At 59.6% G+C, this 24,335-nt stretch overlaps 1 protein-coding gene across 1 annotated transcript; it reads right to left on the minus strand.

Annotated features, from left to right (window-relative positions):
* Nucleotides 1-16,956: 16,956 nt before the first annotated feature.
* On the minus strand, nucleotides 16,957-23,269 carry TRAPPC3 (trafficking protein particle complex subunit 3). Its single transcript, XM_080567356.1, has 5 exons — nucleotides 23,077-23,269; nucleotides 20,310-20,407; nucleotides 19,998-20,097; nucleotides 19,258-19,440; nucleotides 16,957-18,614 (listed from the first exon to the last, which is right to left on the minus strand). Exons 1-5 carry the CDS (start codon nucleotides 23,116-23,118, stop codon nucleotides 18,495-18,497), a joined length of 543 nt encoding a protein of 180 aa, XP_080423482.1. The 5' UTR covers nucleotides 23,119-23,269; the 3' UTR covers nucleotides 16,957-18,494.
* Nucleotides 23,270-24,335: the final 1,066 nt, after the last annotated feature.

Genomic DNA, 24,335 nt, shown 5'->3' on the forward strand with positions numbered 1-24,335 from the left:
CGCGGAGCGGGGCGGAGCGGGGCGTGCGGGACCGGGGGAGGGGGCGAGGGGGCGGCTCGCAGCCGGCTGGGCCGGGCTGGGTTGGCTGCGGAGCCTTTTCCTTCCCTCTTTTCTCTTTTCAAAAAAAAAAATATTTTTTTTCTTTTTTTTTTATTTTTTTTCTTTCCTTTTTCTTTCTTTTTTTTTTTTTCTTTTTAAATTTCTTTTTCTCTTTTTATTTTTAATTCCAGCCCAGGATTGTTCCTCCCTTCCCCAATCATCTACAGCGACTACATGCAAAATAACTAAGTGCAGCCCCCCCCTCCCAGCCAGCCCCCTGCACGCTGTCCCCACCGTGCACTTGGCTCCTCGATGCTCCACCGGCACTGCTCGCACCCCAAACCCTCGCTGGGTGCAGTGCCCCGGGGATGCTGGTGCTGGAAATAGAGACCCTGGTGGTGGAAAATGAGCTCCCTCCATCTGCAGATCCCCCAGCCCCAGGCTGGGTGCTACCTGCCTCCAAGGCTGCCTGGGGATGTTGGGGCTCAGTCCTCTTCCCCTCCTTGGCCTGTCTTGCAGCCAGGGGCTGGAGCAGCCCCCACATTGCCCCAGAACAACCTTTTGTGGGCACGGGGCCAGCGTGAGCTGTAAGCGTTTTCCCTCCTTTGCTGTGGTGCAGGGACATCACCACCCCAAAAATCCCGCAGCACGCAGCCGGGCGCTGCTGCCCCTCAGCTCGGCACGGTTCTGCATCGTGTACCCATCCAACGGGGAGCCCCGGTCCCACCTCCTGCCCTTCCCAGCCACCACGTGCTGCCCCTTCCCGAGGCGGAGGTGTCACAGTGTCCCTGGCACAGGCCACCACTGCAGCTGCTGGGGACCAGGAACCCTCCCGTGTCCTGCCCGTGGGGTGCAGACCCGGGGGCGCAGGCCCCCGGTGTGCCCAAGGAGGCAGATTAGGGTCGCCCAGGCAACGGGCATGGAGAAAACCCGTCTGGATCGGGGCGCACAAGGGTGTTTGTTTTCCGTATTAAGCGCCTGAGCAAGGGGGAGCATCAGACAGCTAATCCCCCCTCAATGCCTTCCCCCGGATCGCGGCCGCCGCGGGACCAGACCCTGCTCCCAGGAATGCTGATGTGCTCTGGCCTGGATGGGGCTGGGTGGGCGCAGGGGTGCTGGGCTGTCCGTGGGGTGCTGGAGAGGTGCTGGGCTTTGGGTGAGACGCAGCTGGTGCCGCTCAGCACGGCCCCGGTGGGGCAGAGCAGGAGGGATCGACCACGGCTGTAATTATCACAAGCCGGGGGGTTGCAGGACTGGATGAGGAGGGCAGAAGCCGCCCTTGCCACAGCCCCTGCTGCTGTGTTGCCTCCCTGTGAGCTGTGCCCAGGCTTGGGGCGAGCTCAGGGTGATGGGAGCAGAGCTGGGAACCCCTCTGTGCCCTGAGCAGGCTCTGCCCCACTGCGGGTCCCATCCCCAGGACACGGCGAGCAGCTTGGGGGCTGCTCCTGGCCATGGCTGAGCCCTCACCTGCTGCTTGGGGCCGTGGCCCCAATGGGGCGGCTACCAGGAGCCACCCTGTTGGCCCTGGGCTGCCTCTTCCCAGCGCTGTGGTTCGCCTCGCACACGGCTGCCCCTGCCCCGTGCTGCCTCCATCCCGTCCCCGCTGCAGACCCCGTGCCGGGGGCCGAGGCATAGCACAGAGAGGCCTCCACCGGCCCGGGAGCTCTCGCAGAAACGAACCGGCCTTGTTTAACCGGAGCTCTCACTGGCGAAGCATTTCCTCTCCAAACAGACTCCTTAGCAGCACAGACATTCCTCTGTCCCACAGAGCGAACCACCGGCCGCAGCCCCGCTTGGTGCCTGCCTCTCCCGCCTGTCATCGCCCCCCCGCTCGCTCCCCCTGCACCCTCTCTCCTGCCCCTTCGCTGGGCTGCAGCCTGGTGCCAAGTCGTGCTGCCCTAAACATGCTGTCCTGTGCCATCCTGCCCTGTGCCATCCTGCCCTGTGCCATCCTGCCCATGCCATCCTGACCGTGCCATCCTGACCGTGCTGCCCTGACCGTGCCATCCTGCCCATGCTGTCCTGCCTGTGCCCTCCTGCCCATGCCATCCTGTCCATGACATCCTGACTGTGCCATTGTGTCCATGCCATCCTGCCTGTGCCATCCTGACCGTGCTGCCCTGCTCCATCCTGCCATTCACCTCCTTCTTCCCTCCACCCATCATCACCGGAGCACCAGGGACACTCGGTCTTTGCTCAGCAGTGTCCCCACGGTGCCATCCCCAAGGGCGCACGCAGGGCACCGGGGTCGAGCGTGGCCACTGCAGCCCCAGGACGTGGCTCAGCACCAGGACGTGGCTCAGCACCAGGACGGGGCTCCCACGGCTCAGTCCAGGCCGCAGCAGCGCAGAGCCGGGCACGGCCGCGCCGAGCGGCTGCCGACGGCGCTGCTCCCCGGTGGGAGAAGGAAGCCGGGCTTAGCGCGGGATTTAGCGGCTCTGCTGTCCTTGACCTTTGGCAGCTCAGCGCCTGCCTGCCGTGCCAGGGCTCTGCGGTGGCCCCGGCCTCCCAGGAGGGTGAAAGGCTCCATGCTGAAGACCTGCACCGGGCTCTCCAGGCCGGCGAGGGCTCCGGCACAGTGGCAGCACCCAGATTTGGGTGCCCGGCACCCTGCTGCACCCAGGGGATGTCTCACGGGGCCCCGGGGTTTGCTGCCCCACCAGAGGCATGTCCCAGCCGTTCCCGCTGCTCCGCACAGAAAGAGCGAGAGAGCAGGGGGAGAAATAATTCAATCTAGGTCTGAAAAAAGCCTTAACTTAATTTCGGTGGGTCACGGACATAATCAAATCAGCCCTGCGCGTTGGAATATCGTTTCCATGTTTCCACAGGCTGGATAATTGTGCTCTGAAAACAAGCCCTTCGGTGCCTGACAGGAAAAGCTGCAGCGCGTGCGGGAGGGGGCCACGTGCCTTGGTGGGGCGGGGGGGGGCCGGGAGCGTTCCTGCCTGCCCGGAATCCTTGGCCATGCTGGTCACCGCTCCGCAGTGTCCCCATGGCAGGTGACACCGAGCCCTGAGGGTCGCATGCCCCTTGGGTTGCTTGGGTTGGGTTGCAACGGGGACCCAGGGACCCCATGGCATCGCGCAGGTGATGCTGCGACATGGGGCCACGCAGGCTGAGCCCACAGCATCGTGCCCCCCGCTGCCCCTTGCCCCCGGTCGGAGGAGCAGGGCGCGTGGTCCCAGAGGGTCCTGGAGCAGGTGGGAGCAGCCCCGGGTGGGAGCAGGCGCGGGGAGCAAGCTCGGTGCCGGCCCTGCGCGGGGCGAGCCGCGGCTCCGTGTGGAGCGTGGTGCCAGATCCCAGCCTTCGGGAACATTCAGTGATGGATTAAATGCAATCTGACTACCACTGTGGGAGGTTGGAGAGAATTACTTCATACAAATGCACTTCGGAAAGTATTTAGAGTCAAATTTTCAAAAGCCCCTGAACGATTTAAGAGCCAAAATCCCATTTTCCAAAGTCACTTAAACGAGCGAGGGAAGATCAGCAAAGAAAAACACGGCTGCCAGCCGGGCCGGGGCAGGCGCTCGGTGTGGGCACAGCACCCGGGAGCAGCGGGGGGGCTCGGGGGAGCCGCTGCGAGCTGCAAACCACAGCCCGTGCCCCGGGAGGAGGCTGAGGCTGCGTGCCCCGGGCTGGGCACGAGGACGCTTCATCCTCCAGGAGCATCCCCGGTGCCCCTGCCCCCGGAGGTTCAGCCCCGGGGCTGTAAGGGGAGAAGGCAGGGAACCGCAGGGCTCCTTCCCTTACCCCACAAAGGCTGCAGCTCTCCTAAAAGCATCTACAGTTCCCCGCTCAGCATCCTAATGAACCGCAAGGGCAGCTGGGACCCTCGGAGGCAGCAACCACGGAGACTCAACCCCCCCAAAGAGTAAATCCCAAAGCAATTAGCCTTGCAAGCTTCGGCCGGGCTGGTGGAGGTTCCACATTCCTCAGTGGCTATAAAGCGCTTTACTGGGATTGTTTTTCTGCGTAAGCCCTGCCCGGGGTACACATGGCCGTGGCTCCGGCTCCCAGCGCCTTTGGTGCATGTCATAAAAAAAACACTCTCAACACGTTGACTTTGCTAGAGCTAAAAAGAAGCTGGTTTATATGCTTCCCCTGATAGAAAGCATAAAGGATCTGAGACAGAATTCTTGCTCCAGGATCCTTTACAATTCCTGGAGGACATTTTTGGAAAGGGAAGGGTTGTATTTACTTTGGCAGCCGCCTCCCCTCCTATATACATATGCATGGAAAAACTGCACTCACCTAACATTTCCAAGGCTCCCTTTTCTGCAGAGGGCCAGCCCAGGTGGGAGCTGGCAGCCCCGGGACCCCTGTTTGTAAATGGTGCTTTGGATGGAAAGCCACAGAGGAGCTAAGGTGAAACCTCTCCCCAGAGCAGCCCCGAGGGGTGATGCTGCAGGATGCGGGACCTGCCCGGGGTGCAGGGGGCCCTGGGGGCTGCTGGTGCCCACCCGTCCGTCCGCACCCACGGGGCTGCCAGAGGAAAATCCTGCTTGATGCTGAGCATCCCTGCCTGGGCACGGAGCCCTGAGCAGAGCCGGCTTTGGAAATGTGGCTGGGGTTGAGGGGGAGGAGGATGAGGAGGGAGGCTGGGCACCGCTCACGGTGCAGGAGCAGGAGCAAGAGGTGTCTCTGTCCCCAGGCTGCTGCGGGGGTCACAGGGGCGGCAGACACAGCCCCAGAGCTGGCTGCGGTGTCCCCGAGGGCAGGGCTGTGTCCCCTCCTGCACAGGCATCCTGCTGCGGGATGGGAGCACGGGATGAAGTGACCCACATCACTGTTAAACACAGCAAATTCAAAACAGGCACGTGCAAATCCTGCCGCAGGATATTGCTCGAAATAGCTTAGCGCAATTCCAGGGATGAGACACTCACGTGAGCACCAGCGGCGTCTGCTCCTGCGCTCCCAAGGGGCTGGGCTCGAGGAGCCTTCACCCACGGCGATGGGAGCTGGTGGTGGCAGGGATCCTGCCCGTGGTGCTGGGATGGGAACTGGGGAACCAAACCCTCCAGGATGTCTTTTTCCTGAGCACGTTAATGCTCAGCTCGCTTCTGGGGGAGGCGTTGGAGCACTCCTGGAGCACTCCCACGGCCGCTGCGCCCACAGGGCCCGGTGGGCAGCTCGGGCAGGTGGGGATGAGATGAGACCCAGCTGTCCGGGGAGAGGCAGCACCCGAGAACAGGAGAGCAGCTGGGAAGCACGCTCCTCTCCTGGCTTCCCGAGCTGCACCTAATTCAAACCAGCTCCCCGAGGCAGCAGCTCCGCGCCCCTGCTCTGCACCACGGGGCTGGCGCAGCCGGAGCCGGGCACCGTCCCCGTGCCCCCCGTGTCCCCAGTGCCACCTCTCCCCGCCCTGTGCCTCCAGAGGTCTCCTCGGCTGCTGTGATTAATTCACTGACAGTGGGCTAGAAATAAATCCACTCGTTGGCACGTTGTAAATTCATCACGTGCTCGGAGCGCGCATTCCAGCCCGCCATAAACACCCCTGGCTCCTCGGTAGTAAATCTGCCGCCGGGGCCGGCCGCCGCGCTGAGACCCCGCATCCCAGGGGGGCTGCTCCTGCCCGGCCGGGGGGGGGGATCCGCAGCACCCACAGTCCCCAAAGGGTGCTGTCACCCCCCCGGTGCTCATCCCTGCTCCCTGCAGCAGGCGTGAGCTGGATCCATGCTGCCAGGCTGGGTGCTGCCATCCACGTGTCGCCCCCACGGGTGCTGGGGACCTGTCCCATGGGAAGCGGGCAGTGTCCTGTGAGCGAGCATCAGTGCGAGAGGAGGTTTGCTGCTCCCTTTGTGCTGCTGAAAAGTCTGTGCAGTAAAAGAGGGGTAAAAATAATGTTTTATTATCCTCTGAGCAGCTGCTGCTTCGTTTTATGGGGGTCACGCTCCAAGGCGGTCTGGACAGAGGAGCAGAGGCACAAAGCACAGCACCGGGCTGCTCGGCTCGTGCTCCCTGGTCCCTTCTGCCCCACAGCACCAGCACCCAAAGGTGCTTTTGGGGTGCTGGTACCCGCCGAGGTTGGGCAGAGCAGAGCTGTGCTCCCGGCCCCGTTGGCTCCGTCGGGTCCCACCGCACAGGAGCAGGGAGGGGGCTGCGGGGGCCGGCGCTGCCCGGGGAAGCGCACTTGTTGCTTTATGATTTTTATCCGCCACCCTATTGTTGGGGCTGTCAGCGGGTCGCCTCCGGGAGGTGGAGCGGGGCCCTTTTCAATGGGTGCCGGTGTGGGGCCGCATCCTGCGGTACCCAGCGCGCCGGCGGCGGAGCCAGACAGTGCGTGAGCAGCTGCGGCAGGGCCGGGCGCTGGAGCGGGGGCCCCGGGCTCTGTCCCATTGAATTCCCTGGGAAGGGAAGCCCGGGGCCCTGCACAACCTCCCTTTCCCAGAGGAAGCCACGTGCTGGGGCCGGGGCATCGCCTGTGCCCAGAGCCACAGCTGGGGCAGGGCTGCGGGATGCAGGCACCAAGCCTGGGGGGGCCATGGGCTGCTGCAGCCCCCCAGCACCGCGTGGAGCCTCTCACCCCCTGGAGACGTGGTGCAAGGCTGGGGGGACTGGGCACCGCCATGGATGGGGTCTCAGGAAAAGGGGACGTGATGTCCGCATGATGGGGACAAGTGCCTTGGGGACACGTCGGTCCCCACTGCCGGTGCCCCCCCTCCCTGCCTCTCCACCCCCAGAGCCCCCCGTGCCGGTGGGAGCGGTGCGCGTCGCCCCGCGGCCAGCCCGGGCGCTCTCTCGGCAGCTCCGTCCCGCTATGAAATAATTTGTTATTTTAGTTGTAAACCAGCCGGTGGCCCCTTTCCAGACGGCGCGAGGGAGAAGCCAAGCGAGCCCCGATCCCGTTAATGACTGCGCCATTCAGGCGGCCCTGGCAGGGCTGGCAGCGCCTGCCCCGGCCTCCCCCCGCCGCGCAGGCGAGGCTGCGGGGCCGACGTTTTCATAGGGACCGAGGTGATGATGAATTGCTCGGGGCTGGCACCTCTCTGAGCCCCTTTTGTGCACGGCAAGCGTGCCGGGGCCGTGCGGGCGCGTGGAGGGCAGCACCGGCAGGCCCAGGTGCATCCGCATCCCGTGCCAGGACGGGCAGGGGGCAGGCAGGGCTCCCCCCGCAGCAAAACAAGCCGGGTGCCCTCGTGCGCCCTGCAAAGGGGCCAAAACCCAGCCCTGGGGCCCGCTGCTGGAGCCGGGTTGCTCTTGGGTGAGGCGAGAGCATCGCTGCTGGGGGCTCTTCCGAATCTGCTTTCCCGGTGGGGCTCCTTTCCCCCCAGCTGTGGGGTGAAGAGGTATTTTTTTTTCCCTGACCTGCCCTTACAATAACCATGCTCAGAGCCTGCCGGCTCGCCGGGGGTCGGGCTGCAGCAAGCAGCACGCCGGGGGCAGCTGGGCTGCAGGATGCACGGAGCTGCTCGTGGCTTCAGCAATTAGCGTGGGTCTGGTAACGACTTTCTGCTGGAACAGAGGGAAAGTCCCTTTGAAATCTGCACCCCGGGTGCCCGTCCCTCTCCCCAGCAGCCCAGCGGGTGCCTGCAGCCGCCCCGCGCGCACCTCGGTGCCCGTGAGCGCAGCGGGGAAATCAGCGGAGCTTTGCTGCTGGGCAGGGGTGCTCGGAAGCCTCGTATCCCCAGGAGGAACAGGGCCAGATCCTGAGTGCCCAGCACAGTCTGGGATGGCGCTGAGGTTTTGCTGGGGCAGCCCCGAGCCCGGTGCAGCCCAGCCCGGGGCAGTGTGGGCAATGCCCTCGCCCCAGCAGCAGGTTTTAGCCGCGAGTCCTCAAAAATGCCAAAAATGCAACAGGAATCAAGGTTGGCCTGCTGATTTTTGATCTTTTCGCAATTGCTGCAGCACTGCTGTAAGTACATCCAGATGGCTGCAGACCACACAGAGGCAGCCTGCGCCCCTCTGCCGCCGCCGCGGCCACCGCTTGGGCCACCCCGTCCCACCGTGCGTGACACTTGGGGACATCGGGGACATCGGGGGCTTTGGGACACGGTGAGGGGCCGTGCGGAGCTGTCGGTGACTGTCCTGGCTGCGGTGCTGGAGGCCGCGAGGATGCAGCAGGTTGAGCCACGTGCCATGGGTGATAACCCTAATGGGGGTTGTAGGGTGACCTGTCCCCAGTGCAACGTCCTCCCTGTCCCCTGCAGCTCCTGGTTTGTCACACGGTGCCAGGGAGGCTGCAGGACCATCACCTGTGGCATGGATGCGGTCACCTGCAAAACTCTGCTAAGCATAACATAACCCATAAATTAAATCATTGTCAGAGGTGATGCCACACACCCTGTCCCCAAAGTGCTCGCTCCGGCCCCTCGGCCCCCAGCACGATGCCAGCACCACCCCTGCTGCAGCACAGTCTCAGGTGTGAGCGCTGCTGCTCGGCTCTGTGTGCCGGGCTCTTTTCCCCGAGCTTCGTTTTTGCAGAAGCATCAAACGGGGGGGAAAATGCTCGTTTAGCTTTGTTGCGGGTTAGCTGCTGGGCCTGTGGAGTGACCTGGGCTTGTTTTGGTGCCTTGACCACCCAAAACATCTCCGACCACTGGTGGGTAATGCTGCTGTGGCGGCCGAGAGCTCATTTAACCCCCTACGACCATTGTACCTCCTGGGGGCCCGAGGGGAGCAGGCAGGGAGTGGGCTGGGCAGGGACAGGGCAGGTGCCTGGATCCATTTGGGGCTTGGCTCGGGGTCTTCCCACCCGTGGGATCTTCTGACCCAACACCAGGCTCTGCGGTGCTCCCGCGCTGCTTTGGTTCCTTGCAGGAGCAGGAGCGTGTACCAAAAGCTCACTCACCAGGCACTGAACCCACGGTGGCTTTTGTCAAAAAGCAAGGGCATTTTGAGGGCGATCAGAATTTCCCTTTCCCCCAGCCAGTTCCCATTAAGAAAAACCCGCTCTGACCAAAAACTGACGCCTGCTTCTCTTCTCCATGGTCTCGCCGTGAGCAGAAGATAAAATGCCAGGGGCCAAGGCGGGTGCCGTGCCCAGCTCCATCCATCCCCGTCCCCTTCCACCAGCCGGCATCACCCCACAGCCACCTCCCTGCGTGGCACCTGGCAGGGATGACCCCGACCCCTGGAGCTCCTCGCAGGGGTCCCAGCCCCGGTCCCGCTCCCCTCCGGGCCCCGTTTTCGGCCGGGCGCCCCGGAGCAGTGGCCGACGCTCTCCCCTCCCCTCGCTGCCCACCACACGGAGGAAGTCGCAACCGCAGAGTTCTTGAAAGCATTTTTTTGGTGGAGACCACCGGTACTGAGAGATTAAAATTGCTGTTGTTTCTTCCATTACTCAGCTTTCCTGAATTATGGGGTGTAATACTCAGGGAGTGGGAATAATTAGGGGAGAACAATGGCAGGCTTGAAGGCTTAAATACGCTTGTGTGGTACTCCGAGCGAGTCCAGCCTGCTGTCACATTTCTCTAGGCCTCCATTTTCCACGGCCCGTGCCAAGCCATTTCCACTCCGGGTACCCGGTCCTCGGCTTCCTCATTCCATGGGCTGCGCTCCCCGGCCCCGCCGCCCCGTTAACGCTGCGCTCCCCGGCTCCGGGCACCGCGGCGCGGCTCCCTGCGCCCAGCCCTGCCCCGCTGGGGGGCAGGGGGCAGGGGGATGCTGGAGCCTGGGGATGCAGAAATGAAGGGTGGGGGATGCTGGAGCCTGGGGTCAGGGGATGCTGGAGGTCAGGGATGGAGGACGGTGGAGCCTGGGGATGCAGAAATGTAGGGTGGGGGGATGCTGGAGTCTGGTGTGAGGAGGAAGGAGGAGCTCAGGGGATGCTGGAGCCCAGGACATGGGGGTAATGGAGCCTGGGGGATGCAGAAATGTAGGCTGGGGGAGTGGTGGAGTCTGGCATGAGGAGGATGAATGAGATCAGGGGATGCTGGAGCCCAGGGCATGGGGGTGCTGGAGCCTGGGGTAAGGGGGTGCTGGAGCCCAGGGCTGGAGAACGCAGGAGCCTGGGGGATGCAGAAGTGAAGGATGGGGGGATGCAGGAGCTTGGGGTTTGGGGATGCTGGAGCCCAGGGGATGCTGGAGCCCAGAGTATAGGGGTGCTGGAGCTCAGCAGAGTTGGGAGCTGAGTTGGCTCCCAGGGCAGCCCCCGTTGCCTCTCTTTGCTCCTTTCAGGTCCCACGCGCTCAGCGGGGAGAGGCCGGGACAGGCAGTTTCAGTGCTCTGCGCTCAGGGAAGGCTTTGGGTCTCTCTCCTTGTGGCGCCGTGCAGCCAGTGGCCGGGGCCAGCCCCGCTCCGTGGGGATGCCCCTTGCTCAAGCGTCTTCCCGGCACTGCCTGGCCGCTGCGGGGCCGGGGGGAGCAATAACCCCACAGCCCCGGGAGCTTGGGCAAGAGGCTGTGGTGCCGGCCCCGAGGTGCCGAGCACAGGGGATGGGGCACGGGGGTGTCCGTGGGGTGTCCGTAGGGTGCTCCCCGCCCCAGAGCAGCACAGAAACATGGGGCCAGAACCCGGGGCACAGCCGGCCCCATGCCCAGCACCTTGTCTCCGAGGCCTCAGATGTCAGAGCTAGTGCAAATTAACAGAAAATCTTTTTTTTTTTTTTCTGGGGAAAAATAATAATAAAAAAAAGGGACATTGTTCTGGTGAGCACTTTCCCTGAGTGAGTTCCCACGTTTCGGCTGGCCGGGCATGGCACGCAGGGGAAGCCAACGGGCTCCGGGGGCTGAGATGAAATGTCTGGGGCTGTGCTCCGCTCGGGGAGGGGATTGTTTTTAATGCTTCAAACCCTTATTCTCCTCTCCCTATTAACTTAACCGCTGGGAAGCCTCCGCCACAGCCCGCTCGCTGCTATCCGAGCAGCCATCTCGGTCCTGCCTGCGGCCAAACACTTGCCACGGCAGTGACGGGATGGGGACAGGGACGGGGTTGGGATTGGGACACATCCTGGCATGCCACCACGCCGTGCTGGGGGTGACGGGGCCGGTCTGCGGGCTGGCACCGAGTGCTTTACTGCAGGATACGATTTAAAAATACCCTCCCCAGACCCCAGGGAGGAGCTGATCCCGTGGCAGCCGGGGGATGGAGCCCGCAGCCACCTGGCAGCGCCAGCACCGCTGTCCCTTTGTGTCCCCGCTGGGGACAGGAATGGCTCTGCAAGGAGGACAGGGACGAGCCCTCTCTGTGGGTGCTGCTGGTGGGACAAGAAAAAAAGCCCTGGGCAGCTGGGGGATGGATTTCACCAGGGTCAGCATTGCCGGGGGCAAGCAGTGCCCCCAGCCCGGGTGATGGGCTCGGGCAGCTCCTGCCCTGGCGATGGCTGCGACGCCCCGTGAAGCCCCGGCTGGCTGCGGCTCGAGGAAGCGCAGCGCGCTTCAGAGTTTCCCTTCCTTGGAAGCCACAATTAAAACTATTTTAAAAGAAAACAAACATTTCTCATCAAAATGTCTGTCTTTCCTTTTCCTGGCCCGCAGCCTGCAGCCAAAGATCTCGTCACAGGCCAAGTCTGCTCCGCAGCAGCACTTCCCCAAAGCCTCCTCTGGGCACTGCGGATCCACCCAGGTGGGACCTGGAGCTTCAGTCGCGCTTGGTGATCAGCCCCCCGGCAGCTTTGCATCTCGTGCATCAGGTAGGAAAGGTTTTTTTTGGGGGGGAGGAGATGCTCCTGGATCTCTGCAGGTTCTGTGCTTGGGGATAGGAGCAAGCTCCTGGCTTTATGCAGAAGTGGTGCCGGGGCTGTGCCCCCCTGCTGGCACTCACGCACCTTTTTTCGGCAGGAGCAGGCGAGCCGCATGCATCCTGCACCGCCGGGCAGCGGCTGAGTGCCTCCAGGAGGGCAGCGCTGCCGCCACCATCACAGCAGCGGCTGTGGTTTTAATTACCAGCACTGAGCTGCGCGGAGCAGAACGGGCAAACGAGGGCAGCAAGGCAGCAGGGAGAAAAGCAGCGGCCACTTTCCTCACCCAGCTGCCCCCGGGTGGCGCAGGGGGCACCAAGACCGGACAGCCCATGTCCTGGCTGTCCCTCGTCCTGGAGCACTGCATCGCTGCCAGAGTGTCCCCTGGTCCTCAGCCACCCATAAGGATGCTCCTCGTTCCTTTTCCACTTGTCCAGCGTTTTACCAAAGACTCCTTCGCTAAAACCTTGAATTTCAGCGAGCAGGGTGCCAAGGGGGGCACCCATGGGTGCTGCATCCCGCAGGGCGCGCACCCACGCTGCTCCTGGCACCAGCCTCAGCTGGGACCATCAGCCCTCAACCGCACTCGTGGAGGCAGATCCTCAAAGAGTAATTACAGCGTTAATTAAAGCTGCAATAACACCTCTCCTTGGGCTGGGAGCTGCCTGCAGAGGCTCTCCAAAAGCCATAAAAACCTGATGCAATCGCCCGGCTTCGGTTTGGATGCTCTTCGGGGATTTTCCTTCGCTAGTGCTGAGCCGCAAGCCCTGCCGGGGCTTTGCCCGCCCGATCCCCAGCCGGCTTCCCAGGGCGGCTGGGTGCGCCTCGCAGCCAGCACGGGGGGGTTGTAAAAACACCTGAGCCCGACAGATAGTCATCAGCCAGGAAGCACATCTGGTGCCCAAATTGGATGCACGAAGTGCTGGGAGATGCTCGGGTGGGTTGGTCGGAGCCAGGAGCCCCAGGGAGGGGACGGATCCATCCAGGACCTGTGCCCTGAGCATCCTCAGCGCTGCCCCCACCACGCACGGGGCCATCGCGTCCCCTCCATCCCCCCAGTCCAGGCACTTCTTTAAGCTGTGATTCCACACAACCCTGCTCCGACAGCTGAATTTGCATTGATTCCCCGTGGCAGGGCCATGGACGAGGTCTCTGGCATTGGCCATCCCGGGGCGAGGACGCAGCCGGGGCAGCGGCAGCTCCTGCTGCTCCCATTTCAGCACGTTGTGCCCACAGCCCAGAGCTGGAGGCCGGCAGCATTCTCAGAAGCAGCCTCAGAGTTTTATTACAGACAAGCAGCCGGGAGAACTCAGCCTGGTGAGGACTGGAGCATGGCCCCCAAGGAGGCAGCGCCACGGCCCCAAAATCGGGGCAGAGGGACCGGACTGAGCCCAGGTGTCTCAGGACAGGGATGGGGGACGATGCCCGCAGAGGACGCCCTGCTCCATCCCGGAGGGACAACAGAGCTGTGCTCCAGCAAACCTCCCGCTGAGCCTCTCCTCCGCCTGCCTGCGAGGCCGGGGAGCACCCGGAGCCTCTAATCGGGGGCTGCCAGCAGGCGCTGCGGTGATGCTTCCCCACCCCACCTCGCCTCTCGCCCTTTCCATGAGCCAGGAAACGTTGAGCTGTTTATAACTAGGGGTGTTTTCCCTGCTTTAAGCTTTTTCTCATGGAAATAAAGGAGGAGCAAAGGTTTGTGCTAAACAGAGGAGGGAGAGGAGTGGAGGACAAAACCCACCTGAGCGCGGCGAGCTGGGGACTTCCCACCCGGCAGAGGTCGGAGCTTCTGGAGAAGCCATACGGCCCCTTCCCATCTGGACCCACGTCCGCATATCTTGGGGAAAAAAAACAGCATTTTTCAAGAACAACAAAAAATACAAATAAGCATGAAGTGCTTGCCTGGAAAAATGTCACCTTTGTCACCTGTGCCGCTGGCCCACGTGTGGCCATGTGCAGAGGGGGGGGTAGATGGAGAGGGGCACCGAGGCACAGCAACGTGCTGGGATCTCGATTTTCTGCTCGTCCAAACGTGCTTTGTTTATCGTGCCGGGGAAAGGAGCAGAAACGTGCCTGTGACACAGCCATCCCCCTGGGGAGCTGCACTGCCCACCCCTCGGCTGCACGGTGCCAGCCCCGTTGAGGCGCTGCCATCCCCGGTGCTCGTGGCGAAGCGTCCCGGCAGCGCCGCCTCCGTGCGGCCCCAGCCAGCGCCCGGCTCCCGGCCCCGCACATCTGGCTGAAAGCTGTGCAGGCTGCCCTCGCTATGAGGACACCGGCCCGGATGCGCATCCCTCCCGGAGAGATTCCCCGTCCCCAGCCTGGCTCCTCTCCTGGCATCGTCCCTGCCCCAGCAGCGGGATGCACGTGGGCGCTGCCAGGGATGGGAGGCAAGGGGCTGGGATGTAAGGGGCTGGGGTGTAAGGGGGTGGGGTGTAAGAGGATGGGATGTAAGGGGATGGGGTGTAAGGGGCTGGGGTGTAAAGGGCTGGGATGTAAGGGGATGGGGTGTAAGGGGATGGGGTGTAAGGGGGTGGGGTGTAAGGGGATGGGGTGTAAGGGGATGAGGTGTAAAGGGCTGGGATGTAAGGGGATGGGGTGTAAGGGGCTGGGATGTAAAGTGCTGGGATGTAAGGGGATGGGGTATAAGGGGATGGGGTGTAAGGGGATGGGGTGTAAGGGGATGGGGTGTAAGGGGCTGGGGTGTAAGGGGCTGGGATGTAAGGGGATGGGGTGTAAAGGGCTGGGATGTAAAGGACTGGGATGTAAGGGGCTGGGATGTAAGGGGATGGGGTGTAAGGGGCTAGGGTGTAAGGGGCTGGGATGTAAGGGGCTGGGATGTAAGGGGCTGGGATGTAAGGGGCTGGGATGTAAGGGGATGGGGTGTAAGGGGCTGGGGTGTAAGGGGCTGGGATGTAAGGGGATGGGATGTAAGGGGATGGGATGTAAGGGGATGGGGTATAAGGGGATGGGGTGTAAAGGGCTGGGATGTAAAGGGCTGGGATGCAAGGGGCTGGTAACGCTCCTTCTGCCCTCTGCGGGCACCGTCGCAGCTGCAGCAGTTCCGCAAATTACAACTGTGACACCCCGAGCGCCCGGAGCCCCTGCCCAGCACGGGGTCAGGATGCGGCGCCGCGAAGGGGACCAGGCTGGGTGATGCAGGCTCCGTCCCCTCCCGTCACTGGGATGGGGTCCTTGGGATGCTCCCCGTGTCCCTCCTCACCCCCCCTCTCCCCTGCTCTCCTGCCGTTGTCACCCCGAACACCGCGCGGAGATAGGAAGGGCTGCAAGCTGCCTCTCCTCCTGCCAGGTTAAATGGCTCAGCAGGAATGTCTGTGATTCCCACAAGTCAACTTTCCCCTCCGTGGTATGTGTCCAGGGGTCAGGCCTGGCACCACATGAAAGTGGAGGGTATTCAATAACCTAGAGTCGTGGAAGGGCTCCGGTCCAACCCCAACCATGTTCGGGCTTTTTATTGATGCAGCATGCCTTTCCCCATTTGTTTCCTATAAACAGCACATGGGAATATTTAGTAGCTTTCAAGCTGAGCTTTTTGCATATTCTCCCTCGTCTACAATGAGCTACTTGGTAGTAGACGCTTTTAATTTACTTAATGCAGTTTTTGCTTTTTGCTCTTCCAGAGGCTCTGGGCTGCTTTTGACCCAGTCGCCCCAGCAAATTACTGCACAGCTTTATAATTTTGGGGGGGCGCAAGCGTGGGTGCTGAGGGAGGAAAGATGACCTGGAGGGAGCCCTGTGGCACCAAATACCCCCTTTTGGGTGCATAGTACCCCCTTTTGGGTGCAAAATACCCCTTTTTGGCTGCAAGGAGACAGGGGAGCTGTGGCTGAGGCATCCCCCCCCTGCCCCGGAGCAGCCCAGGGGCCGTGGTCCCGATGACAGCCCCCTGCCAGAGGTTGTTTTGGGAGGTGTTGGGTGCATTTCGGGGCTGTTTGGGACTGTTCTGCTGGCGAGGCTCGGTGCTTGCGGGGTGCCCGGGTGCTCCTCTTGCCCGGTGCCTGGCACTAAGGATTCGCTGTCCCTCGGTGCCAAGCTCCGGCCACCTTCATCTCCCCCCAGTCCATGATGGGGTTGGGGGCAGCACAGGTGACCCCAAACGCCGTCCCTGAGCCCAGGGGACTCAGGGATGACCCCCGGTGTGGTTAAACCCTCTGCTCGGGGGTCAAGGCAGCGAGCCTGCGCCCTGCACCGTCAGCCAGGGCTACGAACCCCGCAGGATGGATGCAGGGGATGCAGCATGGAGGGCCCCAGGGCTGCTGCTGCACACGCTGCCTCTGCGAAGAGCCAGGCAGGAGCCGGAGCTGGCGAGCTCTCAGCACCCTCTGCCGGCTCTGCCGCCCGGCCCTGGCCTCTCCTGCTGGGGAAGGAGCAGGGCTCCGGCCACTGGTGCCACGCTGCTCTGCTCTGACCCCACTGGGTTCAGCACCCGCTGCCATCCCCGCTGCCATGGCACTGACATGGAGAAGAGGCCATCCCAGCAGGCTGGGGCCCTAAAACCCAACCTGCCGGGTGCTAACGGAGATCAGCACCCGAAGCCAGCAGCAAGCTTGCTGCTCGCCCCACCGAGCCACTCTGACACTGCGTCATTCCCCAAAATTTGATGCTGAACCCCTCCAGCCGCTGGCAGGAGCCCCGGGGGTGCCCAGTGCCTGGAGATGAGCTGAGGACAGCAATCGCTGCCGGGCTGCCCTGTCCCCTGCAGGCTCCTCAGCAGCATTTGCACAGCTGAGACGAGCAAGGAGGGCTCAAACTGCTGCTCCCGGAGAGCCAGCAGCTCCCACTCCTTGCCTGTATGCTCACGCTCAGCAACCCAGGGCCGACAGCAGCGCTGGAGCAGCACCCGCACCCAGCTAGCACAGGAGCAGGGCACAGCCGCCTCCTCCTGAGATGCTTTTTCCCCCCGCTGTGAGCAACCACAAAGAGCATTTCTTAGCTGCGAGCTGCAGGAGTTGGCCGCAGGCTGACAGCAGAGGCTCTGCTAACGTGCACGCCCGGCTATTCACCGGGCAGAAAAAGGCCGCTGCTCAAACAAGCAAACATTGACTGTCTGGTTTCCCAGCGCTGCCCCCGAGCACCACCCCCAGCCCCAATCCCTCTGTGCACTGAATATCGGGCAGGTTCCCTTCGGGCAGCAGCTTTCACACGGGCCAGCAGCCAGACATTCTTCGGGCTGCGCTCCCGTCACCCTGCCAGCCCCAGGCAGGGAGGCAAGGCCACAGCGCTGCCCATGGCCCCTCGCCTCACCCAAAACCAGCAGGGAGAAAGCAGAGCTGACACCGGGGTTCTTTTAATGCAATTGCTTTTAAAATGCAGCCTTAAAATGACTTATAACGGCCAACAATGGGAACAACTCAACTTTTTCGCCTCTGCAAGGTGACCACGTGGCGCCTCCAAAACCCGTTAGCGACAGCCGCTCGTCGATGTAACTCCTTGGGCAAAGGGACTGGGTGATCAATCCACACAACTCAGCGCTCACCTGGAGCACCTCAGCTACCAGTAGCACAAATTGTACCCTTCTGTCACACCTTACACTCGGGCATAAACCTACAGAGGTGTCTGGCCTTCAGCTAGCTCCCGTGGAAGTCAGAGCTACGGACTTCAGGCTGCTAGCTCTGCGGGTTTGTGCCTTCATGCTATGTAAAGTGATTCAAGAACTGAACGTCTGACTTGCTGAATAGGATCCCAGAGGAAAGTTGATTTTCCAGTATCTTGCTTTTTGAAAGGTAACACCACTTCGTGTATTTATTGTACAGAGCAGCAGGTGTCACAGACTGCCGCAGTTTGCCAATTCACTTACCACGGGAAATTCTGTTTTAGCCTAAACGTCTGTGTAAGAATATACCCCACCAGCTCCTCCACACCGTGCAGTGTTTATACATCGCACAGGAGAGAAAGCTCCGCTTGCTGAAGCGCATTTAATACCTTCCAGTTGTTAGCCTGAGTGTCTGGTTCTGCACACTCAGCACACAGCCCCAGGCTGTAGGGCACCGGGGGCATTACAGCCACTCATTCCTTCCCTCCATTTAAAATATTCAGCGGTTTTCCCAAACAACTTACTGGTCCTGCCCTTCCACAAGGGAAGCTGCGGGACTACAAAGTCCCACCAGAGAAGGGCGTTGCTGAATCTGCTTCCAGAAGTGCTGCTGGGGGAAGCGAACCAGGCCACGTGGACCCCCTGAGGCTGTGGGTGCTGCGAGATGCCGCTGCTCTCCGGGAAAAGGAGCTTCCCAAGAGGGTGCCGTGCACTCAAGCAGCTCTCCCACATCACCCCTTGTATCAAGCTTGCATTTTACTAGTAACTTCAGAATCAATAAGCCAGTTTGGTCTACAGAAATGCTATGCGCTTGTCTCCAAGTGAATTTTAAACAACTCTTTTTAAGGACAGCGTTAACAGTAAATCAGTAGGCTCTTACAACGTGGTCTCCAATTCCCGTTGTAAAACTTGGGTTCAAATTTGGACAGACTGGAGCTCTTTTAGGCTTGGAGCAGTAGTTCTTGCACAACCAAACGTCACAATTAGAAACTGAGCCTAGAAAGATTTCCCAGGGGAATATGAAAATGACATCACCTTATGAAAAAGCTTCAGAATGAACCTGTGAAACAAACAGCAACCAGACAATTGTCTTCTACAGAAGATGGAAGTAACAGTAGAAGAATATAACATCATCTTAAACAGTCAGTGAGTCAGTCTGAACGTACAGGGGCACTAGATCCCTACAGATCTGTGATGAAAACACTATATCCCTACAGATCTGTGGTGAAAGCTAACGGCCAAAATCAGCTGGTCCCCCCCAGTCCCAAAGGGAGACCGGACGGCGTTTCACTCTTCGCCAGCTGGAAGATTGTCTTCAATCCGCCTGATGAACTTCATTCGGATTTCTGTGACGCTGTCCCCTTTCAGCGTGTCCTGGACAAACTTCACATCCACGGCCATCTGAACCTAGGAGATGTGAGAGAGAAGAAGAGCTGTTACCTCCCTTCTAACAGCAGCTTCCCAGCTGATCCTGAAGCACCAGCTTAAGGCCTCTGAGGACACGACGTGCACTGCAGAGCCCCAGGGAAGCACTCATTAGTTCCAAGATCACATCCTCCTCGTACATCGCAGCCTTTGGTGGGCAGCAGGCACCTTGCCTAGACAAACAAACATCCCACAGAGCAACCAGGACTCCCTTCAGAGCCCAATTAAGCCCATCATTCAAGGCTACACGTCCTGCTGCTCCGTGCATGTTCCTCAAAACTCCCAGCTAAGCAGGAGATAATCAAGCCTATACAGACTCTTACATTTGAGACACGGCTGTTGTCTTGCTCCAGCAATTTCCTCCAGCAGCTACAAAAAGAGGATTTTGAAGTTTCTTAAAAATTCAAAGAGATATTAGTGTGTGCACGTAAGATGAAGGGGCTTGGTGAGAACTTCTGGGACTCTGAGCTGCCACATGCAACAGCAACCGAGCACTCCTGTAGCTTTGCTCTTCTCCTTAGGATTAATTTCAAGTCCAAACCAAACACAGACTAGACATTAAAGTATCCGCTGATACCTCGATTGTTCGTGTCTATATCTCACTGGAAGAGAGACGTTGGCTCACCATTTCCAGGGCACCCCGCAGCACTCCACATAGAAGGTTGGAATAGATGAGAGTTGAGTGGTTGTCAGGGAGCTCCACGAAGTCCACCAAGGGGTTGTTTTCCAAGATCAGGGAGAACTCGTCACCTCCAGGACTCCAGTTGGTGATGCTCGGAGTGATGCCCAGGTACATTTTAAACGCTATCTGTTATGTCAGAGTGTGAACAAGAACGTGACCCACAAAGTAACAGCATCGCTTTGATCGTTGTCAGACACTGAAGGGTTCTCAGAACACCACTCCTTTCTCCCAATGACCACTGGTCAGCAGAATTTAGGGATCTAATTCTGTCTTCTTCCTCCCCAAAAATCTCAAACTCTCAGCACAGTCTTGCGAGTAGCAAACACTCTATCCTCACACACAAAACCAAAGGATATAGAAGGGCCTCCCTGCGGAAAGATGTCCACGGGCACTCCCTGAAGTAGATTTCTTTGGGTTCTGGACGTGCTCTGCTTTGTTTTCAAAGGACTCCACAAGAGGTACAAACTGACATCAAGGTGGCTATTTAAATTCAGCTATTGGGTAGCTACCAAACACATTGCAGAAAGTATTTCTCACCATTCGCCTTCTCGCTCGGTACTAGAATCGCACGTGAACCCTTATATGAGAACACACAACAGCGCCCTGCACACACACTCTGCCACGCCACTCAAACAAATGCAAGCAGCAGTAACAACCCAACAAAGCTGTGCTTTCACGGTTACCTTTGCAATAACATCTGCAGTTTCACGGAAATCATGGCATCTTCCCACATTGGACCGCGCCAGAAAGTCTTCTATCAGCCGAACACCTATGTTGTAACCCCTGTGAGCGTACAGAAAAGCAACAAGCCGCAGATGAAAGAGTACATCTTTAGAAAAGCTCCTCATATTTATAAAAGAAGACACTGGAGGGAAAAACACATAAATCTGGGAAGCATCAGTATTAAAAATCAGCCTGCCATGTTTTTACTCGCAGAGGAGCACACAGAGATGTGTGGAGCTCCTGCCAGTCCCCGCTGCAGCAGGCCTACTCACATTTTGTCGAGCTGCTTGTTGACGTCCTCGTCATTCTCGTAGTCCTTGCACAGCTGGGTGACCAGAGCGCCGTACGTCAGCGTGAAGAGCTCCGAGTTCTAGGCAGAGGTAAAAGGGGTTTAGAGCAAGCTGAAAAGAAAGCTGACAGCACTGCTGCGTCTGCGTCCAGCGCTGCTTCGGGTGGCCTGGAGAGGGGGAACAGAAACCTGCTGTCTCAAAGGTCTTTGCTGCTTAACAGGAGAGGTCTCGGTTCGTGTTTTGGTGAGGCAACTGGCCTCTTTGGAAAGAGAAATACTCTTTCGCCTTGGGACAACCGAGCACTTTTGTTCTCTCCCTCTCTCCACACCCAGCACTTCCATCAACACGGCCCAGACCTGACCTGAAGAGGCAAACCAAGCGGCTCTTCGCGCTCTAGCCATTCCTGGCACCCTCGTGAGCTGCCAGTTAGCACCTCCCTGCCCCAGCCAGCACACCCCCAGGGAACTGGAACGACACCTCCTGGTCGCATCACATTCCTTGCCAAGGACCTGGATTTGTTTCAGCCAGTGACCTCCAGGTGAAGGGGGCTGTGGCTCAAACTGTGCCTCTTATCTGTGTTTAGAAATTAACTGCGAACAGCCAGCATTGCTTAGGCTCAGTTTTTTGTCCTTTCGACAGGACTAAACATGCTCATCCACCTGCAGATACAATTACACTCTGCTGCCAGGAGGAGGTGATGCACATCTGACCCCCCGGAAAGTTATCTAGGCACCTAATTTAGATTACGCATTCAAATCAGCTCCTCAGACCCAAAACAGGAACAGCCCGGGGTGTTTCAGGGCAGGTCAGCAGATGTGTTGTGCACATCCACTTTCTGTGCCTGGCTAGGATCTGAATTACTTGCGCCTGCTTTGCACAGACTTGCAGAGAACACAAAGGGAGCGTGTCTCCTCTCGCGGCCGCCACCACCACAGCTCCTGCGTGTCACCGCACATTTTCTCACTTTCTCGGGAGCCACTAAGCCAGACCAGCAGTTACACGGCTGCAAAACAAAGGCTACAACAGGCTTTAGCTTTTCACAGAGCCCAAAACGAGCGTTCAGGAGCAAATAAGCCATCGTCTTTCAGCTGTTATTTCTGCTTTCGGTTTTAGCAATCAGAAACAGTACAGAAAGTCTAAGCTCGGAGTAAAAGCCTCTCACCTACCATGAGATGCATAGATGCAGAAGGTGAAATGAATGGCAAATACCAATACTACAGAATGAAAGCAGCAGGCAGGCAGAAAGGAAGGGAAAAGAGACAACATCAGAGTTAAGTGACAACACTGATCCCACTTCATTCCGAACAAGTTCACACAGAGACAAACAGGAGGGGGAATCACTCCCAAACTGCAACAGTCAACAAAGAGAAACTGGGTTTGTTAGAAGAGACCGGGAATTCCATCTTGTCACTGCTTCATGAGCTCAGCAGCAATCAGCTACCAAAAGACTTTAAGCACCCAAAAAGAACCAGTCGGGCTCCGGCTATTTGTGCTTAATTTTAGCTCTAACGAATTGAAACGTTCATTTTTTTTGTTGTTTGGTTTTTACTTACAATTCAGCCTTCATCTTGAAAAGATTGCTTAAGTTCACGTTACTCAGGAATGACAAGGTGGAAGCCTCCTTTAACTCAGCTGGAAGAGTCAGATATTTAGCAGAGAAATTTAACAAGCATGCAAAGAAGGGCACCTTATTTGAAGGATATAAGTCATTTTAGTAAGGATGGGGCTTGGCAGCTGGAGAGAGTAGGGGTGAGTGGAGGGAAAGATCCAGCTGTTACCAGCCCCAGCTGTTACCAGCCCCAGCTGTTGACAGTTACTGCACAAAGCCACAAAGCCATTGCTGTCAGCCCCCCCGTGTTAGTGCTGCAATTTAGGAAACTTTCAAGTGTTGTAATACGGAAAATTTCTAAATTCTTACTTGCAACTAACTCTCCAGTCAATCTGGTGGAATTAAAGTGCCTGAGACCTTTGCCTTATTTACATTTTTTACATTGCAGGTCAGTAAGCAGTCTGAGCAGTTTATAAAGGTTCCATGGCTACAGAAGTGCCAGAATCCTAAAGAAAGAGCACGAGTTCCTTAAATACAAACCGCTGCCCCCCGGAGAGCGCTGGCATGGTGGGGATGGGCAGGACCAGCCGCTCAGCACCCACCTGGGGGCTGCCACTGACACCCTCGAGGGGGAACATGCAAAGAGCGGGGAAAGAACAGGTTTAATACTTGCTGTTGAATACAGAAACACAGGATCGCGAGGGCTGGAAAAGACTTTCAGGATCACCTGGTCCAACCACCCCCCCCACCACTAACCATGTCCCCAGGCACCACGTCCAACCTCTCCTTGAACACCCCCAGGGACGGTGACTCCACCACCTCCCTGGGCAACCCGTCCCAACGCCTGACCGCTCTTTCTGAGAAGAAATGTCTCCTCATTTCCAGCCTGAACCTCCCCTGGCACAACTCGAGGCCATTCCCTCTGGTCCTACCCCTGGTTACCTGTGAGAAGAGGCCGACCCCCAGCCCCCCACACCTTTCAGCACCCGTACCGAGCAGCAAGGCCCCAGACGGCAGTACTGCACGGCCAATTAACCAAACTGTTCTGCCCCCGAGCTAATTACTGCCCCTACCCCAATTACTGCCCGTGCCCTAATTGCCCCAGCCCCGCTCACAGCGCGGCCCCGGGCGGCGGAGGCGGCAGTATTGGAGCTGCCGGGCCCCCACACGGCCCCGCGGCCGGCCGGGCCCCGCCGTTACCATTTTCTTGCTCTCGGTGCCGCGGCCGGCCTGGCGCGACATCCTGCACGGCTCGGCCCGGCCCGGCCCTGCCCGGCCCGCTGCCTCGCCCGGCCGCCCCGCAAAGCACCACGGGATTCGTAGTCCGCGCCGCGCCTCCGTCCGCGCTGAGGGCCGGGCGCGGAACTACAAGTCCCGCAGTGCAACGCGGGAGCGCTGAGCGCACGGAGGTGAGGGGTGGGGAAGGGGGGGGCTTCCCGGCATGCCCAATGCGTCACGTGACGGTGAGAAGACTACAAGTCCCGGCGTGCAGCGCGGGTCAGGTGACTCCGCTCCCGGCAGGCGCTGGGGGCGGATGGGAGGGAGGGTGCTGCGCGCCGCTTGGGGGCGCCCACGCGGGGCTTAATTACAGTCATTAAACGCAGAATAATGACTTGTGCGTAGGGTGGTGGGGACACGGCGAGGTGGAGGTGCTGCGGCTCCGTGCCCAACCCCTCCTGCACCGTGAGGTCCCTACCCTGGGCTGTGTGCCTCCCCCAGGAGGGAATTTACCGCCTTTGGTAGGCGATTGCCGCGGGTGTGCTCAGCTTTTGGGGCTTCCCCGGCCCAAAGTGAGCCAAAATCAGTGAAATACGCATTGCACGTGGTCTAACTCCCCGGATATGCATTCCCTGGTTTGTCTGGTTTTTCCCCATACACACGTTCCCTTGGTCTTTTTCCTCCAGGAGCAGAGGCTTCATGCGCTGCCCGGGCACGGAGCTGATGGAAAGGGCAACCCAAATGGCAACCCCATTGCGAACCACGGGCAGGGGCTGCCTGGTGCCGAGCTAAACCTCGGCCACCACCTCCCGGTTCGTCCTGTGGGAGCGGTGGCACAGGAAAGCTGCAGAGCAAACATCACCGTGCTGTGTCCCCGCCGTGCTGAGCCGGCTGGGGGCACACAGGGGGGCTGCACAGCGCTGGCACCGTGGCAGCCTCGTCCCTGGGGACGTGCGAGCACAATGCTGCAGGGACCCGCGTGCCCTGGGCTGCAAACTATTGGAAACAATCATTATCAGACTACTGCAGCTACTTATTTATCTCCTTCCATCCAGATGCACGTCCATGGAGGCTAAGCCCCGTGGAAGAGCATGGCTGTCCAGAGCTGCTGGAGGTGTGGGAGCAGTGGGGTTTTATGGGAACCACCCTATTTTCTTGGCCAAGAGGAACCTGGCAGCAGCAGCTGGGTCAGAGACTTCTCAATATTTCTGCTCTGGCTTCTGCCCCCCAGAGCACGGCTG

This window comes from Anser brachyrhynchus, assembly GCF_964034855.1.
Source record: "Anser brachyrhynchus genome assembly, chromosome: 24".
NCBI classification, from domain to species: Eukaryota; Metazoa; Chordata; class Aves; order Anseriformes; family Anatidae; genus Anser; species Anser brachyrhynchus.

Excerpts from the sequence above, each read along its gene's own strand:
- TRAPPC3 (XM_080567356.1), bottom strand. The coding sequence starts at position 23,118 with ATGTCGCGCCAGGCCGGCCGCGGCACCGAGAGCAAGAAAATG. Across the intron at positions 20,408-23,076 it reads GCACCGAGAGCAAGAAAATG|AACTCGGAGCTCTTCACGCT; the intron begins GTAACGGCGGGG and ends ACCTCTGCCTAG. Across the intron at positions 18,615-19,257 it reads TGCGGGGTGCCCTGGAAATG|GTTCAGATGGCCGTGGATGT; the intron begins GTGAGCCAACGT and ends CACATCTCCTAG.